Source organism: Pantherophis guttatus, chromosome 1 (assembly GCF_059756535.1).
Source record: "Pantherophis guttatus breed Tessera chromosome 1, ASM5975653v1, whole genome shotgun sequence".
NCBI lineage: Eukaryota > Metazoa > Chordata > Lepidosauria > Squamata > Colubridae > Pantherophis > Pantherophis guttatus.
Window position 1 is genome coordinate 204,354,687 of NC_142063.1, and position 27,857 is coordinate 204,382,543.

General features: G+C 38.2%; 1 protein-coding gene across 7 annotated transcripts in view; it reads right to left on the reverse strand.

Moving 5' to 3' along the window:
* KLHL29 (kelch like family member 29) overlaps positions 1 to 27,857 on the reverse strand; it is a 426,037-nt gene that overhangs the window by 5,346 nt on the left and 392,834 nt on the right. For all 7 annotated transcript variants that reach the window (XM_034432194.3, XM_060689303.2, XM_060689304.2 and 4 more), the window contains 2 exons: positions 25,787 to 25,980; positions 11,250 to 11,394 (listed from right to left, as the gene is read on the reverse strand). In XM_034432194.3, the coding sequence (XP_034288085.1) occupies positions 11,250 to 11,394; positions 25,787 to 25,980 (339 nt within the window). The remainder of the gene's footprint in view (positions 1 to 11,249; positions 11,395 to 25,786; positions 25,981 to 27,857) is intronic.

Here is a 27,857-nt window from a genome sequence, read left to right on the forward strand (position 1 = left end):
TTTTTTAATTCCCTTTTATGGTATTTAGGAAATACTTTTTTTTCTTTTTTCTTAATAAAAACAAAAGCCAATCAAAAAAATATCATTCCAGTGAAATCTGGTTGTATAAGAAGAAGCTATTCTAGCTTCAAATCCTTGAATCGACTCTCCCTTTTCATTTTGGGAACAGAAACACCCCTATTTTTTTTTTTTAACTGAAGATTATATTCAGTAAACATCCCAAATGAAGATCCCAAAACAGCATTGCTATGAAAACACCAGTGTATCAAGCCTAGCCATCTTTAACACATGAACACCAGAGGTGGGTTTCTGGAGAACCAGTACCAGAAATTTTGATTAGTTCGGAGAACCGGTAAATACCACTTCTGACTGGCCCCGCCCCCATCTATTCTCTTTCTCCCGAGTCCCAGCTGATTGGGAGGAAATGGGGATTTTGCAGTAACCTTCCCCTAGAGTGGGGTGGGAATGGAGATTTGACAGTATCCTTCCCCTGCCACGCCCACCAAGCCACACCCTCAGAACTGATAGTAAAAATTTTTGAAACCCACCACTGATGAACACTACTGGAAAAAACCCACCGCAAGCTATTACTCAGCCAACGTCATCCAATCGCATTTAGTGGTAGTGAACAGATGAGCTAAGTGAGAGGTTCTGTGCTAATACACTTGCTAATAAGAGGAGAAAGCAACAATCTCCCATTAAGTGATTGGCAAGTTTAGGCTGAGCCAGCCCTTCTCATCCACAGTGGCACAGCCCATTCCCTGGGTACATCAACCTCTGACTCCTGTGGCGACTAAGGCATCTGAAAGGGGAACAAGATTAGAGCAGGTGGGGATAAGGAAAAGGTGCAGGATAGCATCAGGAACAGAGGGAGGGTCAGGATTGCTTCCTACTTTCATTTTGGAAAACGACTTAGGAAGTTTTGTTTTCCAAAATGCTTTGATGCTTATTAGGATTTGCCCTGTGATCTCATGCATCGTATCTCAAGATAATGCAATCCATTTCATTTCAGTCAGTTTTTGACAAATGCACCTTGTGAAAATTGTCAGAGTAGGAAGACAGGATCTTGAGTCAGCATTTCTCTTAAAGAAACCGAGAAAGGGTAAATGTATGCAGTTTTATAGTCCTCAGTTCTGTTTTATACTTTCAGCAAAATATTTAGCGTAACAAATGGGAAAATTCTATCCAGCAAACCAATAATGCTTGTTTACTTTGGACACAATTCAGTATCCGTCTTGATCACTCTGTTCAGTGAGACACAAAATCAATGTTTAACTTTCATCCTTTTGATGGACTGGCAAGGAAAGACCTGTGATTCAGCAAAACTAGGGGATCCAAGCCAATGATCCACTTGGGTAAGGCAAGTGTTCTGTCACTCAGCTATAACTTGTATGGTTCCTGGCATTTCTCATAAGCTTTGGTGCTGCTTTTCCTTCTTCCAGATGCTCCAATCTGTTCAGTAACCGAAGCTTTTCTTTCTCTTACTCTGTTGTGAACATAGTAAATCATTATGCCTCTATACAGGCTCCTCTGTTCTTTTCTTATCCTCCTATACTCCATTCATCAGCTGACCAAGCCACCCACCAAATCCAATCCAGCTCCTCACAAGGAAGACTAAACCAAATGGGGAGCTTCTACTGATAGGACTGCAATCCCTCTTGGCATATTGCAAGATTCTGAGGAGACACCAGCAAGGCCGTTTGGAGTGGCCTGACCTGGCCTCTGTCGGAGTCATACAAGTTCAGAAGATGTGGAGAGACCTGGCCCATAGAATTGCCAAGGGTTGGACACAATTGAATGGAAAACATCATCTTCATCATCATCATTGTTGTCAATCTGACTATTTGCGGGCTATGGGCTGGCCACACAACAGCTTTTGCTTGGTTTTTTTTATTTGTTATGGCAATGGCTTCACTTTACCAAAAACAAAAGGGAGAATCTTATAATGTGTAACAGTGGCAATCCAGAACATAACAATTGTTATCTCAACTTCCTGCCTGGTGGGATGGAGAAAGTCTAAGGACTTCAGTGGGTGAATAGCAATAATTGTTTGAAGTTCAGGCTCACTAATTTTGGCTGGGTCACATCCCTAGATTTCACCTCAGCATGGCAGATAACAATGACCTTTAATAGAGCCTGTCCATACCAGTGTGTCTCAACCTTGATAACTTTAAGTTTATGTAGACTTCAATTTCCAGATTCCCAAATTTTCCGAGTAGAAGTCTACACATCTTAAGAGTTGGTGAAGTTGAGAAACATTGGTTCATGCCATCAGGCATATCATGTCTGGGCATCAAAACCATGGATGACTACTAAATACAAAGGTCCTAACTCTCAGCAACCATCTAACGATTGTCCAGGTGCTTGTAGCTCTGACCTTGTTTGCCTAATATTATTTTACCATCTTGGCCAAGCATAGTCCCTCTGTTGGGCAGCAGTGGCTAAATGCTTATATTATGGCCCAGAATCGCATGATCTAACCTGTTAAATTGATCATTAAAAACAATGGAAACCCTAATTAAATTGAAATTCAAGTGGGTGGAACTCTGTCAGTTTTTTAAATACTAAATTCATATTATAGCGCTTTTACATTCCCACTCCACCTCCATTTGGATATGCCATTGTGTAATTTTGAGTGGTGTTAACTGTTGAGTGATTTGAGGATTTTGGAAAAGAAGGATTAAAATAGTAGAAAATAAACCATATGCTGGTTTATCAATCTTAAATTCCTTTGGCTTTATGTTGATCAGGAATACCAAGCCTCTCCTTTCTCTGATTACTCCTTTAGGGCCAAAGAGAGACAAAGGTACATAGGTCTCACCTATGGACATTATTGTTATTTATAAAATGGTACTTCTAGTCAGGGGTGAAATTCAGCAGGTTCTGGAGAACCGGTAGCGGAAATTTTGAGTAGTTTGGAGAACCAGCAAATACCACCTCTGGCTGGCCGCAGAGTCAGGTGGGAATAGAAATTTTGCAATATCCTTCCCCCAGGAGTGGGAAGGGAATGGGGATTTTGCAGTATCCTTCCCATGGAGTAGGGTGGGAATGGAGATTTTGCAGTATCCTTCCCCTGCCAGGCCCACCAAGCCATACCTACCAAGCCACACCACGCCCACCAAGCCACGCCCACAGAACCGGTAGTAAAAAAAATTGAATTCCACCACTGTTTCTCGTGCATGGGGAAAAAAGGGCAAATCCTTACTCAGAAGCACAAAGCAAGGAGGAGTGTACATTTCTTGCTTGCTGGGAGGCACAGAAAAAAAAGCAGAAACAATTAAAATGAATTATTTGATCATACACCATTAAAGGAGGAAGAAAAGCATGAAAAATTAAAATCCAACTTAAAAAGTAGGAATATTAGATTATGCAGTATGCTTTCCTTCCCACTATACATACATACTTGAAATCACAATGTGTTTTTCTTTCTGTTCACAGGTAGTTCCTCAATGTACAACCAATCATTTACTTCCTGTTCAAAGTTACAAAGGGGCTGAAAAAAGTAACCTACAACAGGTCCTCACACTTACAATTGTTACTACACCCCACGCAACTGGCATGTATTCATGATGGTTGCGGTCTCCCCTCCCTGCACATGATCATCATTTGCAACTTTTGTTGTGGCCTGCCAGCTGCCAGCAGAGCTGGTGGCAGACTTGGACGATGAAGAGGTTGGGGAGGAACTTGGGCCAGTTCTGGAGTCTGGGGAAGGCTCTGATGGATGCTCAGTGTCAGATGCAGAGAGAGAGCCAGGGCTGTCTGACATTTCTCAGCCACCGGAGAGGTAGCTGCCTTTGGAGGCTGAGTTAAGTGGGGCGGAAGAACAACTGGGGCTTGTTCCAGATGCGCGTATGTGCAGAGCTGTTAGGAGAGGAGAACAGCTGAGGACAAGGAGTCGACTCGGGAAGCAAAGCACACATGGATGCTGAATGGCCCCTCCCTGGCTGGGGAATAAATAGAAGGAAAGGGGAGTGGTGGTTGTAGGAGACAACAGTTCGGATTTCTGAAGATCTGGCTCATCAGGTTTTGTGCCTCAGAGACTGCTTGCCAGAACTTAATTTGCAGCTTTGTGGCTGCGAACTCCCAGCCTGGCAATTATCGCAAGAAACCGATAAGGTCTGTTACTACAGTTAACTCTTTGAAGGGCTGGACTTTTCAATGTGTGAATGCCATTAATTCACAGGAGATAAATAAAGAGGAGTTTTTCGTGACAAGGAATCTGTTTCTTGTTTCTGTTAAGGCTGGGTCAGAACAACTTTCCTAGCCAGCTTCCAACAAGCAAAGTTAATGAGGGGTGGGGTGGGGTGGGAAGCCAGATTTGCTTAACAACCGAGTGATTCACTTAATGACCACAACGAAAAAAGGTCATAAAAATTGGACATGATTAACTTCACAATCACCTCACTTAGGAACAGACGTTCTAGTTCCATTTGAGATTGTAAATTGAGGACTACCTTTATTTTCTCTCTCTTCTCCAAAGGATCAAGATTACAGTTGTATAAAGACAGCTTTCAGGTTTGAAAGCTTTTGAGCAAGAAGCAGCCAAGAAATAGCAGTGCTTCCTTTGTGCCATTCATCTAAAGAATCTTTTTCATCCCTAACGAGCCATCTCTTTTAATCTGTGAAAGTACCTCAAAGTCCTCCTCACCTAGTAATAACGGAGCGGTCACCATGCTTTGCTGCTTAAGAACAAAAGATGATTTAAAAAAGAAGAAAGGAAGCAAACATCCAACCTTACTCTGGGGTTGCTCAGTACAGCCTGAATCTTGGCTCTCCTAAAGGTTTTCATGTGGACAACAAATCTTATTTGCCTAAAAGTCACAGGAAAAAGACTGATGATATTTCTACAGGCTGGTTCACTGAACATTCTGGGAAAGTGAAGTTAAATGGGCCATAAAAATATTGCTTAAAAGAAAGCGGCGGGAGTTGATGAAATGCAGCAGAATTATTTGAAATCGTACCAGATGAGGCAGTTAAAGCAATACATGTGGTTTGTCAGCAGGTACAAAAAACACGGCCGTAGCCATGGGCCTGGAACAGATCAATTTCATCCCGCTATCCAAAAAGGAGGCACTAAAAATCTGAACAATACCACTTTATTTCATGTGATGCTAAGATAACCATCAAGATTTTGCACTCCGGACATCTACAACACACACTGCCAGTTGGATTCCAAAGAGATAATCCTGCAAGCCTGAGATAACTTTGCTAATGTCAGATGGATAACAGAAAAGGCAAGGAAATTCCAAAAAAGATTACAGCTTGTTACTAGGTAGACTATTACAAGTTGTGGACAGACTTTCAAAACCTTCTTATCTGTCTGCTGAGGACTTTGTATGATCACCAGGTTCAGACCTGGGAAAGGAATGTAAAAAAAGCTCTAGGTGGCTTCAGGCTATCAGTGATGACACAGCATGAGCTCAAACAAGCGATTATTGGCAGACGGTCTTAGGGAGATGATCTCCAATGTTTCACAAAACAGTGACAAAAGACTGAACAACAAGCCTTGTCCTGGATCTTTACAGTCCAGATTTGGTAGTCTTATCAGAGTGGCAGACCGAAAGGCAAAATAGGGGCAAGGAATATTATTATGCCTGTACAATGAAGCTGATATGAAGCCAATTTTTTTTAAAAAAATTCAGGAGTATCCGAAGAGAAAAAGAGAAAATTGCGAGTTAAGGATTAAGAAAGAAAGAAAGAAAGAAAGAGAAAAAGAAAAGAAAAGAAAAGAAAAAGAAAAAGGAAAGACATCCCCATTACAACTGTAATCCCTGTTATAATCCTTAGGAATTTAACATGAGCCAGCTTTTTGGCTATCAATGCCTTAAACTTTGTCTCAGGCATAAATCACTTCAGTCTGTGATTCACCTGTAGCATAAAGCGACCCTCTGTTCAGTTCCATCGATTTTCAGTAATTCACTATTTTTTTTAAAAAAAGGAAGACCTATAAATAGGTATTTTAGAATAATCAAAGCATTCAATTTTAAAATTAAAATTTATTTTAATTTATAAAGTATTTGTTAAAACAGGTAAAACCTGAATACCTCTACAGTGTTTCTCCAAAAAGAAGGCCGGGTCTTTATTTTCTTTTGACGGCTAAGCCTTCTTTTTGGAGGGTTCTAATTATTGACTCACCTCGCGGCGGTGGCACTGACAGCCCCGCCCAGCAGGAGCCCGGTGCTGGCCCACTTCTTCTGCAGCCGCTGGCCGCCACTTGCATGCATCGCCCCGGCCTCCGTTTCTCCTTCAGTTGCCTGCTGGAAGGCATCTGTAGCTGATAATAGAGCTCCAGATCGATCCGAGTTCTATTATTGGCTGCAGATGCCTTCTGGCAGGCTTCTGAAGGCTAAACAGAGGCCAGGACGATACGTGCGAGTGGCGGCAAGCAGCCGCAGAAGAAAGCGAGGCAGGTGTCGGGGTGTGCGAGGCCTGGTAAGTAGGGCAGCTCCACCACCCCCACTCCCACCCCCACCCTAGCTTATTTTTTACCTGTGTGTCTTGCCCCACCCCCTGCACCCTGGGGTGGGCAGGGTCTTAATTAGGGCTAATTTTGTAGGTGGGGCTTAATTTGATTGCATGCGCTTAAAAACGTGATAGGACTTCTTTTCAAGGTGGATTGTCTTTTTGGAGAAACACAGTATGTACAATTTTTACTCCATCACTAGGAAGAATTCGTCTCCTCCATCTTGGATGTAAAAAAAAAAAAAGAATTATTCTGAACAGCAGAATGCCTTAAGTAACTGTTCTACTTTTGTGGGTTTTCAAAGGGATGTAAATGTAAAATTATCTCCTATCTTGGATAAACTCTCAAGTCTTCAGATTATTATAGAAGTCCTAGTCTGTCAAGACATCTTGGTGAAAGCATGACTGCATTAAATTCATTCACATCCAAGTAATTTTAATATCACTGAAGAACATCCCTCATTTAAAAAAAAAGCTTCACATAATTAATGGAATGAATTACCAAGGGAAGCTATGTCAGTTGTACCACACTGTTTGCTTCTGGTTTACAATCTTGAGAGAAAAAATATAATTAACTACTGCACGGACACAGTGGGGTTCTCCTACATTCAATTTCACTCTTGTTAACTCAGAGGAACAATGAAAATCCGTAATTAGCACAGAAGCAGCAGGAACACAGTGGCTTTGGCTGGGATTTGGACTGTAATATTTTCTGCATATAATGTAATGTTAGTTTCAGGACAGCATTCTTTTTACAACCAAGAGAGGGCACTCTTTTAATAAAAACAGGAGAAACAGTACAAAAATCAGAAAATATGTTTCTGTTGTAAGGGATATGGTACTTTCCTCTCTTCATGTCCCAATATTGAGAATCAAAACAATAATATGTCATTTTAAAAGCCAAAATCTAAATATAATCTGTATATACTGGATTTTATTTAAGAGCAATAATTAGAACCTATACAAGCTAAATTAGAACAAAAAGAGAGAAATAACAGGGAAAGCAAAAATTGCAACAAGAAGAGAAAGTAGAAAAAAAGAGAAAGACATAAAGAAGGATTTATAAATACACAGAAGTAGCTTCTGATATTCTTCACAGCAGTTATAATTATACTTTAACATCTCTCTAAAGTAGCATTGTGACTCTCTTCTTTCTACAATCTATTCTGTCTAATCATCAAAGCCATAAATTACAAATTCATTTTTTTTTATTTTTATGCAAAAAGTCCCTTAAGAGGTTTTCAGTCACCAATAAATGTAGCTATTGACCAATCTCAAATCAAAGAAACCAGTTTGTCTGTATGTACAAGACTTAGGAAAGGGTGCTATATAATAAAAAGCCAAAACCTTTTAATAATAAGAGTAGGCTACTGCAGGGGTATCAAACTTGTATTGTCATGTGACATATCACAACTTCCCCCCCTTCGCTAAAATGGGGGTGGACGTGGCCAGTGCGTGACGCATCCGGCCCACGGGCCGTGTGTTTGACACCCCTGGGCTACTGGGATCCGCTAACGGTTCACCTGAACTGGTCCGAACTGGTCGAAACCCCCCACTGATGCAGATGGTTCTCATTTAACAATCCTAATTTGGACTGTTGCTACTGAAATAGTCACCAAGTGGAGAATTGCATAAGCACAAACGTCCTTTCCTTCTGGAAAGATAGCAGACTATTCGGTTTCACACTTTCTGCTTTTGTTTGTCTCCTAACCTCTCTCTCACCCTCTGGAATACTTGAATGCCCACTTATTGCCTTCTGCACACCGAGAGCAATGCGACGGCACCAGCAGATGGGTTGGGAACTGCAGGTGTGCTTACAGTACTTTCTTGAAATCTCTTCTCTAATCTCTCTGCTCTCTGGGGAGGGAAGTTGGTGGGAGAACAAAAGTGATATCTGTAGGTAATCTCTCCTTTCTCTGGTCCTTTCCCGTTGCCAGTGCTGTTGCGTTGCTTTCAATGAGTAGAGGAGCCAACGGCTTAGTCTCTTGAAATCCCTGTCCAGTCCCACCGCTCTGCATTAAAGGTTTGCTATACAATGTTGAACTTTTTCTTAATTCATAGCAAAGGATATTTGACTATTTCCAGATCTCATTCCAACACAACATCTATTTATTTATTTGTATCCTGCCTTTATTATTTTTTATAAATAACTCAAGGTGGCAAACATACCTAATGCCCCTTCTTCTTCTTTTTCCCCCCCCAACCACCACCCTGTGACACGAGTTTATTTATTTATTTTTATTTATTTAAAAAAAATTTATACCGCCCCCTCTCCCAAAGGACTCGGGGCGGTGAACAGCCAAAATTAAAAACACACAATACAAATATTAAAATACATTAAAACGAAATTAAATTTGTCTTTGGCTACCCCAATTTAAAACCCCTTACCCATAAAATTCCCCAATTAAAAGATTTTTAACCCAGCCCGGCTTGCTGAAATAAAAAAGTCTTCAGGGCCCAGCAGAAGGTCCGGAGGTCCGAGATCAGTCGTATCCCTGGGGGTAGCTCATTCCAGAGGGCGGGTGCCCCCACAGAGAAGGCTCTTCCCCGGGGGGTCGCCAGCTGACATTGCCTGACAGACGGCACCCCGAAGAGGCCCTCTCTGTGGGAGCGTGTTGGCCGGTGGGAGTTGGACTGAGAGTGAGTGACTTATGCCACAGCTGAATTTTCTGTACTCCTCCATTCCTCCTTTGGACATTTGGGGAGGAACTTTGAAGCTTCTTGGAACAGTTTGAAAGAGAGCAAGCTATTAAATAGAAATTGTGTTTTACACAAGCCATAATGAATTAACAAGCCTATCTATTTGATGATATTGCTACCAGGGTTATCACGATTTGCGAGCTATGCAAATATTAATGTAATTAACTTGTTATTATATGCAATCCAAACTGGGAACTGCAGATTTACTGCAAAACAAACTTTTCAGCCCACCCCACCCCACATTGCTGTTGTGGGAAAAACAGGAGGAGAGGAAGGAGCATTAGGTATTTTTGCTGCCTTGAGTTATTTATAAAAATAATAAAGATAGGAAATAAATAAATGAATAAATAAATGAATAAATAAATAAATAAATAAATAAATAAATAAATAAATAAATCTGTGTTTCTTTTCATTCAAAATTGGCAAAGAGAGATCAGCCTGAGGCCACGATAGCAGCGCATTTGACTAGTTACATATAGAGAATGCCAGATTGGAGATGGGAGGTTAAATATTGTTTTGGCATCTGGCTTCAGAGATGTTTATTTTCTCTCTCTAATAATTGAGTCAATACTTGGGATTCAGTACCCATTAGCTTTCGCTTACAATTCCACACCACGATTCTAAAATTAACACCATTAGTTTTGGACTATGATCTGTTTTAATAATCAATTAGTGATGAACTTTAAACTGGTGTGTACACATACATGTTTGTGTCTTAGGCACAAAGATATATTTCAATCAGATAGATAGAGTTTATAGGTGGAGCTGAAAAGTAAAGACAGTGGACATAGTGAAAACCCTGCTTGGGCCAAACTCCAACCTCTGCACATTTAATACAATGAAGCTTTTGTAATAACATTGCACCTGGGGCTTTAAGTCATACATTGAAGCATAGACAAAGCCTGGGTACCATTTTGTTCTTTCTGACTTTCAAGATGACACTGTAACACTGCCATGAGATGTCAATTAAATCCCAATCAGTTCCCTGCCCTCCTCCTCCAATACTTTTAAAATAGCCCTTTCTTCCCTGGGCCAAACGTTCAAATTACACCACAAATTCTAAACTGCAGGTAGTATCGCTTTGCTTATCCAAATTTAATAGTTGTTTCTATTTTTAATCATGCAACCAAAATGCATCGATTAAAAACTGTATTGTTGATTCTATTAAGTGGGACATTCCTGATGCAGTGGATTTATTGCACCGGTTTGCATATATGAATATATTATAAATATAAATATAATATGGAAAGGCAACTGAATTAAAAAGCGGGATGAGGCTTTTGCATTGCCTTTATTCTGCTTGCCGCAGGTCTCTCCCCTGGTTATTCAGGGCAAAATTCAGGAGTGTTAAGAGATAAGCCATGAAACTTTCAATGACGGCTTTACCTGTGGCCACGGCACTTCTCTGTTGCACATTCCCAATGCAGTGCTTTTAATGCTAAACATCTCTTCAGTAGCTTTTGAGAAAATTCATCCTACCTGAATCTTTATGAAATGAGTGGCATACATTTTATCTGCGATCAGGACAAACCTGAGACATGCTCCATTTTAGCCACTCAATCTGCCCAATTCTCCAAGAGAATAGCAATAGCACTTAGACTTAGATTCCACTTCACAGTGCTTTTACAGCCCTCTCTAAGCGGTTTTACAGAGTCAGCATATTGCCCCCAACAATTTGAGTCCTCATTTTACCCACCTGGGAAGGATGGAAGGCTGAGTTAACCTTGAGCCTGGTGAGATTTGAACTCCCAAATTGCAGTCAGCTGGCAGTCAGCAGAAGTAGCCTGCAGTACTGCCCTCTAACCATTGCACCACCATTAGCAAAATGCTGAAGACAGGGCCCACTCAGATAGACCTTGATGTGTAGCTACCGAAAGTAAAACTGGTGGTGAGGATGCATAACCTCAGTTTTCCTGGCTATAGTATGGAAAACACTTGGTCCTTAAAAGAACGACCAAGAAGCAATCTGACTGCAACTTCATTCCTGCTGTATTGCTCATTCCCACACCATCACTTTCTTGAAGAAGGGGAAAAAAATGTACCGGAACATGGTAGCAATTCAGTCATCCTCTGGTTGTTTGGCTCACCTGCAAAACTGCCTGGAGTGGTTCATGTTGGGGCCTGCTTTAATATTGCCTTTTTCTGGATCGTAGATGGTGGTTGCTCGTGCGTAAGCTCCTCCAAGGATAAAGATGAAACCATTGAGAGTGACTGCAGGAGCGTATTTGTTATCTGTCGATGGAAAAAAAAAAAAAGCAACATTGAGATTGGTTACCAGGGTTGGTACTAGATTCAAGCTTCTCATTTATGCATCCCCCTTATTTATAGACCAGTCACGTTTCTTGAAATCTCCAAGGCCAGCAAAAGAAAAATGAGGAAATATTTTTGCTGCTGTTCTTACTGCTGATTGTGTTCTTCACCCCTAAACTTCTGAAAGGCACTTTTAAAAGTTCGTGGGTCTTCCCCATTCTTAGTACACAGTAGCTGTAATCCAACAGCACTGTCATTTCCCCTATTGGCATGCATTCTTGTGCCTGCAAAAAAAAAGTATGGCCCTCGTGAAACTGAAATGATCTGCCAAATTATTTCAGACATGGAACCGCAGCCCATTTTTTTGAGACAACAAGATTAGTTTCTAAGCAGCATAATCAGATGGTGGCTCTGATGTTAGATATTCCATACTTAGCTTTGAGGTGAATCGATATTCTAGTCTAACCTCTTTTGATCCATCTCTTTTCTTTTTAGCCGAATATACACAGCAGGGAACCAGAAACTGCAGGCCAGCTTTTCTCAGCCTTTCTGACCCTGGATATAATGGGTTACAATTCTGATCATCTGTACTAGCCTCCTTATGGGATTTAAGGAAATATGGAAAATATTGCAATGGGGCAAATGACGAAGATATATTAAGTAATGCCACAGAGAGCGTTCCCCAATCCTTTGTCCCCTGGTAGTATCCAAGTACAGCTTCTGCTGTTTGTAGCTGACATGCAGGACTAGCTGCCAATTTTTAAGACCTAACCTGGTCCTCCATGATCATTGGAGCCTTAACACAAGATTTCTGCAAATCCAACAGATACTGTACAATCTACTTGTTTTCACACTTCACCTGGCATGTTATGTTACATAATGTACGCATTTTTTTTAGATCTCACTTCTAAGTGAGGTTCAGGTTAGTAAAATAGACACAGCTCTGTTTATTATGCACATTAGCATCCATTCTTTTCCATGTTGTTCGCATACTTCTTCATGAGAACAACTGAACTAGCTTAAGAAAACATTTTCCCCTGACTGCTGTTCACCTTAAACTTTTGTTTGTTTGTGTAAAGTATGAATAATGGGACTGACTTGGGGCCAACTAGGACTCAGTTGACCTCTTACAGTCAGTTTTCATGTTAGAATTTTGTATAAACTATATACGCCTGTGCTTTAATAATAACCATATGTTTTGGGGAAGACAGATGTAAGCACATCGCCTTGTCATATTTAGTTCCCAGATCACAGTAAATGTATATGTGGGCATGAAAGGATTTGCCCTCCGCCCATCCACAAAAATCTCTGCCTAAAATTCATTTTAAAAATATCCCCCCCTCTCCTGCTCACCTATGTATCATTAACTTTAGGTGTTAATTCTCTCAAAGCAGAGAAAGTTACCTGAAAAGAAAAAGTTAAAATGATAACACCCAAACAAGATCATGTACCCTGCATCAATAATACCATTTAATCAGTATTCTTTAATACAGTCTTTTGAAATCTGGTATTCTTTGACAATGTTTATCTTCTTCTCCTATCACTCCTAGCCAGGACTGGAGTCTAACACCTCTGTAGAAGTACTAGGTGGAGAAATCCTATTTTTAACTACCCTTTTAGGTATGGGGAAGCCAATTGTCCAAACAGATAAAAAGCAAGTCATTTGCCAGCCTTTCTTGAAGACAACATTACTTCCGGTAGATACCACCAAGTTTTGTGACTTCTGATACTTGGAAAATTAAAATGTGGTTATTGTTACTGCTGCAACATATTATTTGGATGTGTCCTTCCCATACATGCTGATCACATTTCCTTGGCTCCTTTCATGGGACTATTACTTTGCAAAATATGTATTAATCTAATAAAGAAACATTAACTCAAAAGCCCAGAGGGATATTCTTTTGGGTTGTATCAAGGCAGAAATATAAGCTCCCCAGCAGGAGGCTAATGCCCTGCAGTGGGTATCACCTTGTGAATGTCCCACTTTGAGGTTTTAATAGCAGAGTTCTGCTTTTGTCTCTTCTGAAGAGTCAGCAGTTTCTCAGATCTCCTGCAGAAGAATCAGCATTATATTCTTGTGTGCTTTCTCCACCCACCTCCACAGTATAAGTTTATTGTGTTTTTAATGACCCATCAAATATAGTTACAATTCTTTTTTTTCTTTTTTTTTTTGAACCAAGCTCTATTTTGAAATTTCGGAATGAGTGAGAAGGAATCAAGCCTCACTTACTGGTTTTAGGGAGAGGAATATTGTGTACGTGGTCATTGATCTAGGTTTTCAAATTGTCCTATTGAGCTGTGGGTGCCTGTCAATACTTCAGTGATCATTTTATCTTAAAAAAGGGAAGGGACAAACATTTTAAATCAGTAGATCGCTCACCTGGCCCTCTCAATGGATAGTTTTCAGGGACCATTACATTAATTATCCCCTCCAGCTATCCTAAGCAAACTGTCAGTGTATAAGAAATTATGAGCTGGGATAGCCATAACAAGAAGTCAGCCAATGGGAACTGTTTGGTGATTAAAAACAGGATCTGTTGTGAGCCATGGGAGACAGCTCGGAGCCTGGGCGTGGCTTAGCTTAACTGATCTGTATATGTATATGTATATGTATATGTATATGTATATGTATATGTATATGTATATGTATGTATGTATGTGTATATATATGTATGTATATGTATATGTATATATGTATAAATTCGTTTTGTCCTTGCATTATAGCTTCTACTTCTGCTTCTTGTCTTTATACTTGCTACCATGTTGCAAGAGCTGCATGGGTATTGTATATATGCATCATGTTATATATCATTGTATATAAACAAGTTTCTTCTATAAATGAATCCTGCTGAATTATTTACTGGTGTGCTGGTTGGATTGCTGCAAACTGACACAAACACCCTCAGTTTTGAGTGGCAACAATTCTGTCCTATTTTTTGTCCGTAGTAATAGATAATATTGCAGCATAAATATGTTTTATTTGATCCATAAAGGACTAGAATTTTACAATAAAATCAGAATCAGAACATAGATCACATCTCCAAACTTCAAACATTTATCAACCAGGAGGTTGATGGATCAAGGGGCAGTGTTCAAGATTAAACCATTAATAATAAAAACTAATATTTTAAAAATATTGAAAAAATAGTACGTGAAAAAGGGTAGTGACTATAAATTGAATTAGAAGATACATCTCTGCATAAAGGCTGAATGACACTGGATAATCAATACTGTCTTTCACAAGGTAATACCTGTCAATCATCTTGCTGCAGTTCTTCAGGTTGATTATTTGTGAATCTGAACATATGGGGTCTGTCTTGCACAACAGCTTTGAAGTCCACTCTATTAAGTATATTGACTACACTGAATACCGAATAAAGCAAGCAGAGTTTCATCATGTCCCTAAATTGCACCTACCTCCATACACCAAGTTACCTCTAATTATCTTTGCAGTACAAGTGGGAGGAAGGCTAGGTTGTATAAATTAACAGATGACCATTTGGAGAACTATAATCACAGGCAAATAATTAATTCTTCTTCTTTGGGGTATTTGTGGTTCACGTATGTGGATCATGATAGACAGAAGATAGTGCTGCCAAAAGCTGAGCCCATCTTGGATCAAAGATCTAGACTAGACTGATCCCTGAAGGCCAGTCTTTGGGACCAAACCGTAGTTCAACATAAGCAAAGAGATTATACTGTATTTCTCATTAAAAAGTTGCCACAGAAGTCGCTGCTGGGCAAAATTCAGGTCTGACATCTGAGGATATTTGCTAGAACTTGATAGTGAACTAACACTGAAGAATTCAGATATTCTGTATCTATAGCTATACCCATATATCTGTCTATCCATCTACCCACAAATGCACACACATACTATAAACCCACACACAAATCTCCACATTATTTCAAGGTACATGGAGAAGCATTGGCAAAACCAATTCTTGACAGAGGCACAACTTGGAAATGTCCCTTGGTAAAAAGAAAACATCCAAATGTGCACTTATTCTAATGAAAGATAAGGTAAGAATGGTAGGGAGCAAAGATAATTGTTCAGTTACACTTGTCTAAGAAATTGACAAGAAAAGCTACCTTAGAGAAACCTACTTAAGGGACTCAAAGGGCTAAGACATCATGGAAAGAACAACAAACTCCCCAAAGTGGAAAGAGGATGTAGCAGTAAAAAAATAGGAGTCTTTGAAATGGAAATGCAGGTCCATATTCCAAACAGAAAGTTTGTACACTATTATGTCCTGATGATTACCAATGCCATGATATATACTGAATAGAGTTAGTTGCTTTAGGAGCTGGATGCATTCCTCCTTACCCCCATCAGAGGAGGGAACCAAAGTTAGTCCCCTGTGGCTTTCCAGGTGCAACAAGAATGCAATTCAGACTGACTTGTGGAATCCTAGGATTGGAAGCAGCAGAAAAGCGTAAAGGACTATCCTGCAGTTCTGCAACTAAAAGGCATCATTAGAAAGTTGCAACTTATAATGGGATAAGGAGCAAATGTAATAACTATTCGTTTAAACATTTACTACATTCTTTAGATGCCTTTATCAAGATGCCCCTAAGCCAGGGGTATCAAACTCGATTTCATTGAGGGCCGCATCAGGGTTGTGTTTGACTTTGTGGGGGCTGGTGGCCAGGTACAGCATGGCCATCTTGATGTCAATTGTTTTGGGGGCGCCTGTGGTGGCCCGAGTACTCTGCCAGAGAAAATGAGCTCCCAAGCTGTTTTCGGCTGGGACGGCCTCCTGCAACCCTCTGCCAGTGAAAATGTAGCTCCGTTGTTGGTGGCAGAAGCACTACGGGCTGGTCCTTTACTGTTTCCAGGGCGGCCCCATAGGACAGATCTAAGCACCCCACGGGCCTTGAGTTTGACACCCCTGCCCTAAACTGATCACAGGGGCAAGGAATCAAGGAATCCAACAGCGGGCAGTCACCATATGAAAATAAGCTTCTGTCAAATCTATGAAAGGAAATTTATGTTCCTAAGTAAGAAAGTTAAGGATTATAGTGAGGAAAATCATACAAAATCTCAATATCTGAAGGTAAGCAGTGATATTCCTTGGGCTTAATTTAGAATCAAAGAAAGTCACTAATTAACATGGATCCTTATGTAGCATGGGCATTATTTCCCACAACAGAACCCAGCTGGGAGAACTAAGAGGGGCTGCCTAAGGGATGAGGGGAAAATAGAAGTAATAAAGCATTCCTGAGAGACAACAGAGAGATCACACATATCCATTGACAAAGAGTCCCAGGCATGAAAAAAATAGGAAAGACTTACAAATCTATAGCAAAGAAGAATCTTATGACTGAGTATTCGTATCCCTGATAATCTGCACGGAAAAGAGAGAACTGAGCAGTGAATCAAATCATCAGTGACTGCCTTCTAGATTTTAGACAATTGTCAAGAGCTCCTGCTGTTCCTTGAAGCCATCAGTCTATGATCCAGGCACACTGGGTGCCTACAGTGACTGAATTAGTGACATGTTCTAGCAAAGCTAACATGCACAATCCCTAAAACAATGCAAGCAAGAGGTGAGGAGGAAGAGGAAGGAAAAATTAACAACTAACAAAACCCCAAAGGAATAGGGCAGCTTTGCACTTATGAAATGGAGCTTCTTTAAACTAGCACTTGTATATTTCTTTCATTCTTCCCTATTGAAAGGGAGAGAGACTACCCAATTTGCTATCCTACAATTTCAGGTAATAGGAAGTTACCCATATGTCTCTACTGCATGCTTTCCAATTTATTATCAATCCAACCTATCCTGTGTCAGTGTAAGTTTCATCGCTTGGGAGTTTGCTTTTGTTACTGTAAATTCTACCAGGAATATTTTGCTCACTGAACCACACTGACTATCCCCTCCTTCTCCCCCAAATTATATAGAAAACAGGCCAAAAAAAAGAAAAAAAGAGAAAGCAAGAGAGAGAGAACATTCACTAGGGAGCAACAAATAAAAATAAGGAAACTGTAGAAAAGAACATTTTGTAAAGATATTGAACTTTTATGAGTAGCAGTGTTTGTAATGAAAGTCAGGTACAATTCATGGAATCGTTTTTTAAAAAAACATATAGCATAAAATAGAAAACAACAACAATATTTTTCTGAAAACTCTGCTTGCTTAGATAAAGGATATTCTACTGCTAAGACAGATTCAGCAACTTGCTTGCTGTATTTCTGTTTAGATGTATCCCCTCTTCAACAGAAGTGCAAATAAAACCTGACAGAATCTGGAATTCCCTATCTCTCTTTTTTTTTTTTTGAATCTTGAATTTTTGAGAAAAATACAAGAAGAACATGCTTCTGCCTACAAAATATATCCAGCTTTTAACATATTTGAAGAAAGCAGGTGGGAATTTTGTATTATTCAAAGTGCACATCTATTCAAAAAAGAGGAACAATCTCTCTGTGTATTTTGTAGTAATGAATCTCGGGTTGGGAGTTTACCCCAGAGTTGGAAAGGCTAAACAGGTTACAGAAATAGTAATTATTGCTCATGGGTAATTCCAGTGAGATCAAACCTTTATAATGAAAAAAGTGCAAGATCTATTAGAAGAACTAATAGCTAAATTTGGAGTTTAATTCAGAACTCATTTTTGCCTATGAGGTATGGACGATCTCTCAAAGCTGAACTAAAGCAGTGTTATTATTTCAAAGCCTGATAATCCCACATTAAAATACTAGTTTGGGACAAGTTATGTTATTAGTGCCCCCCCTCCCCCCCCAAATACTACAGAACAGAAGAATAAAGATTTAGGGTGTTCATAGGTTGAAGTATAAAATGAAAAAGTATTAGGTGAAATTAAAAATAAAACATAAAGTGCAAGAACTTTAATTTAATTTAATTTTAATTTGCATTCCAACTGCAGATTAGGAGACTATCCAGGCAAACTTGCAACACATTTTGATGTAATTTTCCTATGTCTGCATGCTGAGATAGTAATTCTTTGAATTAACATTTTAATTTTATTCACAATGTTAAAATACAAACTCCAAAAAAGGGGAAAAAACACAAAAACAAAGCAAAACTAAACAAGACCTTAAAAGAGTGCATTAAAAACACACATAGATAGATTTTTCCCCTTAGTTGAATATTGATAAATGTATTTCAAGAATAATAGTTCCCCACCTCTTGAAACAGGCCCACAAATTACGAACTTCTATAAATCTGTTTACGCAACCAATTTGATCTGGCATTTATCTAGTTTATAAAAATGTTACATGATAATTGGTAAAACCAACAATAAACTTGTATTTAACCAAGTCCACAACAGCCTCTGATCTGCTGCACTACAATCGTTACCTTTAGTCTCTCCAGGATCAATTATCCTTGATTGATTCTTAATGATAAAACTTTAACTTAAAATCTAACTGGGATCTTCCCCAACAATTGTATCTCATTCCCCAAGATCATAAATCTCTGTTGTAAATATCTCTGCAGCATTGCCTGGAATGCACTACCTGACTCTGTGGTTTCTTCCCCAAACCCCCAAAACTTTAACCTTAGACTGTCTACTGTTGACCTTACCCCATTTCTAAGAGGTCTGTAAGGGGTGTGCATAAGCGCACCAACGTGCCTACCGTTCCTGTCCTAATGTCCCCTTTTATTCATATCCATTTCATGTATTCATAATCATGTTTATACTTATATATCTAATAATACACGCTTGACAAATAAATAAATAAAAATAAATTTTAAAAATTGTTGTTCAAAGAATTCTCCTTGAGTTGTAATGCAGTGCCTCTTGACAATTGTTTTGTGATTATATATATACCCATTTCCCAATCTCCATCAATCTTCTTGAGAAAGTCCAGTCCATCACTCATCAATTCTGTCATTTCTAAGTCTTTAAATTTCTTGCCCCTTTCAGCCTTCTCCGGCAAGCCTGCAGTTTTCAAATCAGGCTTCTTTTCCTTTAAATCTGCCAGCAACAAACTAGACTCCAATCCATCTGGTTGCAAATCTGGTTTAACTGCTGGTGCTTGTACCTGAGTGTCATCTTTGGGTTGATTTAAAACTGTAGTTGTTTTATCAAACTTTTAATCTAAGTTTTCAATTTCAGTATGTTTTTCAAAGGCTTCCCAAAGGGCTTTATCATTAAGTTGATGCATTATTTACAATTTTAATACTCTCCAAATTTTTCCTGTAGCTGAGCTTTCCCATTCAGACATAAATAGTTCCTCTCAATGACAGGAGAAGTAAATATACCATAACAAAATAACCACAGAAAAAATTCAGCTAATATTTCCCACAATGAAAAGTAAATAGAAAAAAAGGCAGATTCCCACCAGAAGTTAAAAGAAAGAAGACCAGAGCTTTTAAAAATTAATAGCATACAAAATCCTTGTAGTGAAAATCTGATGTAAATCAAATTCGATTGCTTTCACGACCTAAAAAAGTCACCGTCTACTTGTATATGGGGAAAGCAAAAATAGTTCACAACTCTGAAATAAAGCAATAAAAAAATGCAAAGAAATCACATTAAAATTCAGCAAGGAATTAGAGTAAATCAGCATTCAACCAGTTGATTAACCGTTAAAAATAAGAATGAAACTGAAAAAAGAAATTACTTTTTGCAATTAAAACCTGAGGTAAACTTAAAAAGAACAAACAATTGAAAGGAAAAGATGGAGACATGATCCTCCAGCCACTCCTACTGAAAACTGCAACCATTGACATTCCTCTTCCCAGGTATGCCCATAGTCATCTGATGGTGTTCTTGAATCATTCCTGTTTCTCCTATTTGAATCTGGGGAGCATGCCACCAAAGAACCAGCTTTGGCAGCAAAATAAGCTTTTGCTGGCAGAAGGAAATATCGCTCTGCCGCACAGCATGCCATTTTTTAGACTTTTACCAAGATACTATCTCTTGTCCACCGTGAACAAGGATGTTAATGATGGCCCCAACTTTTCAAAAGAAAACAATCATTTATTTATTAGGTGATTTAGGGATATAAATTAAACCTGGGAAATCTGCATCTTAGTACATTAGGTCCTTGCTTAGTGACCACAGCTGGGACTGGCAACTTGGTCAATAAGCAAAGTAGTTTTCTCAGTGCAATCACGACTGTGCTTATGATCTTACTTCAGCTTTCCTTTTCTTTACAGATCAGCAAAAGTGTAATTGTTGCAAGGTTACTTTTTCAGCACTGTTGTAACTGTGAATGGCTGCCTAACGAGACAGTCATTAAGGACTACCTGTAGTATGTTTATATTGCTAGGATGAACTGCACAATGTAAGTATGCAGAATAAAGAGATATATAAGACGCCACCAATTCTGAAGGAAGGAAAGATGAAATCCAAAGTTGGTATCACAGTTTCCCTCTAGAAGTCTACACTGTTATTTACAGGGCACTTGTACATTTTTACATGCAACAATCTCCACGATGTGAGTAAAAAATGCCACATGTATGCAACCATGCTTGGACTTGTTGCTTTTCTGCCCTTTTCAAGCCGGGAGTAACATTCCAAGCCCTCCATCCACCAGAGGCCTCAGAAGGCAGAAAGAATTACAGTAGAAAATGCCATCTATCTGATAATGCTTCCTCAGGTACTGATAATGACTAAATACATTGGGCAATAGGCTTATGATATGTACATGATGCTGCAGTGGGAATGGATAACTGTGAATTCTGATTAATCTCAATTTCTATTTTCCCCCCTTCTCCTCCATTCTTAGTCTTATTTTGTCTTTTCTTCCACATTAGGTTTGAGATATTAAAAAAGTGTGCATGAAAGTTTTTGTGACTTTTCTCTCACCTTTTCTGAACAGGGCCTTCGAAATATTTAACAGTTTAACACAACTGTTAAAACATCTCCACTTTAATAAATGTGCAATTTGGAAATTCTGAAGAGAACCAAATCTGTCCCTTTCTTTAGCAGACTCGTGGTGGAATGGCTTTTGATCCCACCAATCATCTTATAGACCTCCACTCCATTTTATGAGTGTCTGCTTCAGACACTCTGTTCAAGGGCTATTTAATATCTAAGCCCAACAAAGAATGTTGCTTGGCCTTTTTTTTGCATGTTAGACTGTGTATAGGTAATAGGCACATTTATAGCTTACTTGTCCAGTGATTAAATACTTAGGGGAATTATATCCACAATAATATACATTAAAACCACTTTCCTACATCCCCTTTTCCTTCATTATTTATTAGGGATGTCTTTTTTAAAATCAATCTTTAATTGTGCCCCAATTACCTGTAGCTCATCTGGAGAGTGAAGTCTTTTGCTATTCAGGCTCAAATTTGTCATGACAGAAATAGCTGGGGAGAGTTTGGATTTATTAGAAAGACTAATCCTAAATATTAGACATGTAAACTTTATTTACAAATGATGGCAGTCCATTAATTTTTTTCTAAATGGTTGGTTTGAGGCTAGCTCAGCTGTCATTATGGAAATTAGTATTTTAGAGGGGTTCACGTAAGCACAGCCAATGATTCTAAGTTAAGGCAAGACATCTAGAGATTACCAGGTCAGGGAAAGTTGTCCATGAGAGAATATATTGCGTGAAATGGAACAGCTTAGTAGTCAAATCTATTTCAATCCTATGCCTTATCTGCTCTATTCTATATTTGTGCTTGCAACTACTGTTTGCAGATTCAGCTATTTATTTATTTATTCATGTTTGCATTTTGCAATTCTAATTATTTGCATTTTGTCTTACAGTGATATATTTGTTTTATATGTATGGTGCACTACAAATATATGTAAAAGACAGGTAAAATATTTTGAAATACATACGACTACTTAATATGGCTAATCTTTCTGCCAAAATAGGTTATGACCTTCATCATGTTAATACCTCACACTATTTATTCTTACACAGATGCGCAATCACACTTATGTTCCTGTAATTCATTCTAAATAATAACTTTATCTGTATCTGTGATGTTTCATATATAGATGTTTAAGTTCTCTGCTGGTTCAATGGATCTATGCTTCAGGAATTGCGTTCAAGAATCATAGAGTTGAAAGTGGTCTAAGAGGTCATCGGGTTCAATCTTGGTGCAAGATTGTTAAAGCATTTCAAGTTTTGTTTAAAGAGCTCTCAAGGGGAACATATCACTTCACAAGAGAATCTATTCCACAGGAGACTGATTATTCATTAGACTGCTAAAGAGAATTAAGTACACATTTTCTTCAAGCAACAACTAAGCGACAATAGTGGCTTACTACTGATTCATTTGCTGGCCTGTATGATATAGACCAGTTCAGTACAGGAAGCCCTTGTTCAGTGACCACAGTTAGGACCAGTAATTTGGTTGTTAAATGAAGCAGTTTGTCAACCCTGAAGCTGACCTGGTCGAAGCCATCTTGGAACTTCAGTATTGCCACACTGGAGCAAGGGATAGGGAGGGGGGATTAGAGATAGCTGGAGCTGTGTAGTCAAAATAAAATACTTTCCCTTGGGAACTGAGGACATTCTCACTCCTGGTCGGAGGAAGGAGGAGTGATGTCACCAGACCTGTGGATGCTGCTATGATTGGGCCATCTGACTGATTGTTTGGGTAATAAAATTACTTTTTCATCATTGTTTAACTGCAAACACTAAATCAGGCAGTTGCTAAACAAGGACTATCTGTATAGTAAAAAAGCTTTCCTATCCCATGCATCGGTCTAAGTTAGTCCCAAAATTTCTCATCATTATTATACTACCATGAGTAGCAACCAGAAAGATGCACTTCAACTTTGCATTTGTGAAATATTTTAGCCCTTCCAAACACAAAGTAATGCATACTAATCAATAATTATCTGAACTATGATTTCACAAACTTATTGTTTTCTTAAAATCTTTAAAAGACTTGATCAGCTCTTAGAAAGAACAGTTTGCAGGGGGAAAAAGGGATTCCTCTTGATATTCTATGGACTGTCATTGAGATAAGACTTAAACATTGCTTCCTTCTTGCTCTCAAATAAAAATCTAAAGCTTAATAGGATATAAGAACTACTTTGAATAATGGAGTTCTCGCTTGTGTTTTAGCAACAGTAACTGGCTGCATTGTCAAAAGGATTCTAAAAATAAACTAAGAAAGAACACTCCAGTTGTCTTATTACCAGATTGCCATTTAGTGAAGTCAACTTGGGCTGACCTCATATTACATTAGGACAATGATCCAGAAGAAATCTCAAGACCAAAACAGAGCAGACAACCAGGTTTACTTTACTATCTGTTTCAGCTGCAGAATAGGAATCGCTAAAACAAAAAGGGGAAACTGAAGCCTATTAACAATATAAACTCTTGAAGATGCAAAAACCAAAAACAAAATAAACCTGTATGTATTTCAAATGATAAAAGAATGTAAAATGTTTTTCATGCACAATAACTTTAGGAAAGAGGTAGCAAGGCAGATGGATAATCTCTAAAGCACATTTGAAAGCACTATGGAAAATTTGTGAGTGAACCCCTCATTTCAAAAGATTTTCCTTTTATTTATTATATATTATTCTCCCTCAAATACTGTCATGGTTTTAGACTCAACTGAAAATGGTACCAAATGTAGAGTAAGGGAATTTGTCTTACCTGTACAAGTATCTGCTCAATTATCTGTACAAGTATCTGCTCAATTTTTTTTAACATCATAATGAAATCTATGCATTCCATTTCTTTAAAAACTGTCACTTAAGCATTCTATTTTTAGACCAAATAAAAATAACAACAGCTTCAATTAATATTTCTCCTTGATGATTATGTAGACATTTGACAATTAGCTACTTTTATTTGAGGAAGTATACAAGTCCTTTCTTAACAGTTTTGATACTTTTCTTAGGGCAATATTTGCAAATGCACATAGTACGAGTGTGTCTTTTTTTTTTTCTAGACTGCATGGGTTGGCACTGTAATAGATGTAGGGCAGGGGTGTTAAACTGGTGGCCTACGGGTCAAATGTGTCACGCGCAGGCCACGCCCACCCCAGCTCAGCGAATGGAAAAAAAATCATGAAACGTCACGTGACAGCAACATGACGCCATGAGATTGACACCCGTGGTCTAGGGTATTAATTGCTTTTGCAATTGTTTTAGAGAGCAGGGGTGGGGTTTTCTTTGCATAATGTATTAAGTTTCGCCATTTTGTTAAAGAGTACAGGAAAACTTCATAACATCTTTCAGCAGATTCTAGGAACAGAAAGAGTTAGGGAATGAGATGGCTTGCCCTGCTCTAATGCACCAACTTGATTACCAGTGGTTAATGTCTTCCTGCTGGGTATTTCATGGCACATCATATGCATGTCATGTCATGTTTAGTTGAACACTAACAGCAGCGAAGGAACAGCGGCAATGTTACACCCATAAATCAATGCTACAAGCAAGTCCTGAATTGCTTCTTCTACAATGGCCAAGGGAAATTTAACAATATGTTTATTGTAGTCTAGAAGTCAGAGGACACTTCTTCATGATAAGAAAGAATACTTCTGATTTGAGGGTGGAGAGCACAACATAAAATGTCCACATTGAAACCGTCAAGCATAGAAAAATCACAATTATACTATATGAAAATCACAATTATAATGCATAGTGTATATACTATACACAAATATGGTACAGTACAGTACAATTAGTATAGTATAGTATAGTATAGTATAGTATAGTATAGTATAGTATAGTATAGTATAGTTAGTACTAACAAACCAAAGTATGAAAACATATGTGCTCAAATAAGGATCTCTATATTTCTGTACCATCTTACATTTATGGTGAGAGGAAAAACATGTGAGCTCTTGTTTGGATTACTGTAAAGCTAGGACAATGTGGTAAAACTACATCTAAACTGGCCCATCAAGATTTCTGATGTAGGAATCATAGGCTAATGGCATCCATTGTCTCTTTGTTCTGCCTTTTCACTAAAACACTCCAATTTTAAAAGATAAGCATAATACCATAATAATATATAGCACACATTCCCTTGACTTTCTTTGCATTCATATCTTCAATTTCTTTCTTTCTTTCTTTCTTTCTTTCTTTCTTTCTTTCTTTCTTTCTTTCTTTCTTTCTTTCTTTCTTTCTCTTTCTCCCTCCCTCCCTCCATCTATATTTAGTAAACCCCATCTCCCATGCAAAGAGGGTTTATGATGTACAAATAAAATATTAAAAGCATAAGAACAGTATATAAAATTTAAAATTAAAAGAGACAAGCAATATTTAAAATTAATTAAAAGGTGGAGTGAGGGCTTTCAGCATGCTAACCAGCTCCATTAGCCTAACTAATGAGAAGATTCATAAACGTAGAAAATTATACTTTCTTAATTATTTTCTGTAAATACATTAAAATTTGAATTCATTGTCAATAAATCAACAGCATACGCATTACTCCTTCCCCATCTTCAAGTTAAAACTGGAAGCATGTTACTTTTACCTATCATTGGTGACTCTATAAAACTCCATGCATTAGTCTGTGGAATATATGACTGCAGGACTCCAGCAGCTCGGCCAGCTTCATTCACACCTCCAAAAACATAGATCTTTCCACCACAAACAGTTGCAGCTGCAGAATGCACCGCCTTTGGCAAAGGAGCAACTGTCTCCCACTGATTGGTGATGGTGTCATACCTAGAACGAAGACAGATGAATAAACCTAGATGCTAAAGAGATGAATCTTCACCTGTCAAGAAAACAACTTCATAAATATATTTTCTAGTCTCATTAATAATGCATCCAGTTGACAATTATTGTATTTTTCCAAAACAAAGCTGACTCTGAAAGAACATCTGAACAAAAAAGGGAAATATATGTAGCTGTAATAAAGATAGATAGATAGATAGATAGATAGATAGATAGATAGAATTCTTCTATGTTGCCCAACTATCTGATTCTTCAACTTAACATTTTTAATGTCAGCTGAATCTAATTCTTGAGATTAGATTCTCCCAATCCAAAAATAAATGTCCGCACTTCATACCAATAAATAAACATATAAAAGGATATAACAACTCACAACTGAATTAAGAAGTACAAATTGCCTATAAATAAAGTAACCATTTTGTAAAATTAATTATTCCCAATTGCATATACCAATAATTTTCTTCCTGATGCACAATTCTCTCACATATAATAGCAATCCTTTCCCTCTTTCTAGCAGAAACTAAAAAATAAAATAAAATAAAATCCTGGAATCCTTTGCCATTGGAAAGAAAAGAAGTTAAATAAAGAGAGATAAACTCTGTTTAGATGTATTAAAAAGGGTTAAATTCACTAGGCAGACCCAAACAACAGCCACTCATCCAATGGATCCAGGCTATGAGACAGGCAGGCCCATATTCATTTCCATCTCATATAAATTCCTTTCTCTTCAAAAGCTTCTTCTGTTCTTATCAAGAAGCCCTTCTACCATTTTAAGGCAGGCAGTGATAGCGTCAGCTAGTGAATGAGCAGAAGAGAAAACGAAAGTTATTCTCTACATATGCCTCTCAAATCTAATTATATCTTTGACTAAAATAATCCAGGATTCCTTTGTCAAGATGCCTCCTATTAATTAACTTCAGTTAATTAGAACAGAAGAGATAATCCTTGCAAATCAGTGCAGTGATATCTAACAGCAACTAGAGGAAAGCAAATGCCACACTTCAATTGTTTAACTTGAAGATCATCTGCTTTTCAGACAGAACATAGTATGCTAGCTCTTGGCCTCCGTTATTAAATATTAAATTTATTAAATATTTTGGGGACATGGAAGTTGTCTCGGTTTAATGTTCACTGTGTAAACAAAGCTGCCCCATTTTATCGTAACAGGCTGAAAATCTAGGATGTTACCATGCCAGCCTTCTTCCCTTATCTCATAGCAGATTAAGTATATGCATCAGAGTGCTAAATTAGTTCTAAGGTCATTGGTGTAAAATTTAATCAAGCTACTGACCATAAAGATGTACAGTTAATAAACCATAGATGAAGATTCATTTTCAACAGTATCACCAGTTCAGACACCTATTTTTAAAGCTAAAATGGTAGCAATCAAAATAAACTGGCAGATAGAAAAAAAAAAAGAGATATCGTTGCTATACACTGCCATGGAATGCAGCATAGCCAGTTCAGTATTAAATTTTTGAATCTAATAGTGGGAGACACAAACTACTGTATAAGCATTATTATTTTTTTCTGGCTCTCAACACACATACACACCCAGAGCCTAATGCTACTGGCAACTTTGCAGTTAATAAACATGAACATTATTGGAATTCATGATTCTTCACTCATTTTTTTCTTTTGTGAAATGTACATTCATATTGCTAATGACCTTTTAGTGATGTCTCCGAATCTACTAGTTAAAAACTGCAGGAGTAGGTTGAGGGACCAATAATATTTTGTCAATAAAATACAAGTTAAAAACTGCAGGAATAGGTTGAGGGGCAAAATATTTTATCAACAAAATACAAGAAAGGAACTGAGGAAAAATTAAAGGCAAAGTAAACTTAATCTGTTGTCAAAACACA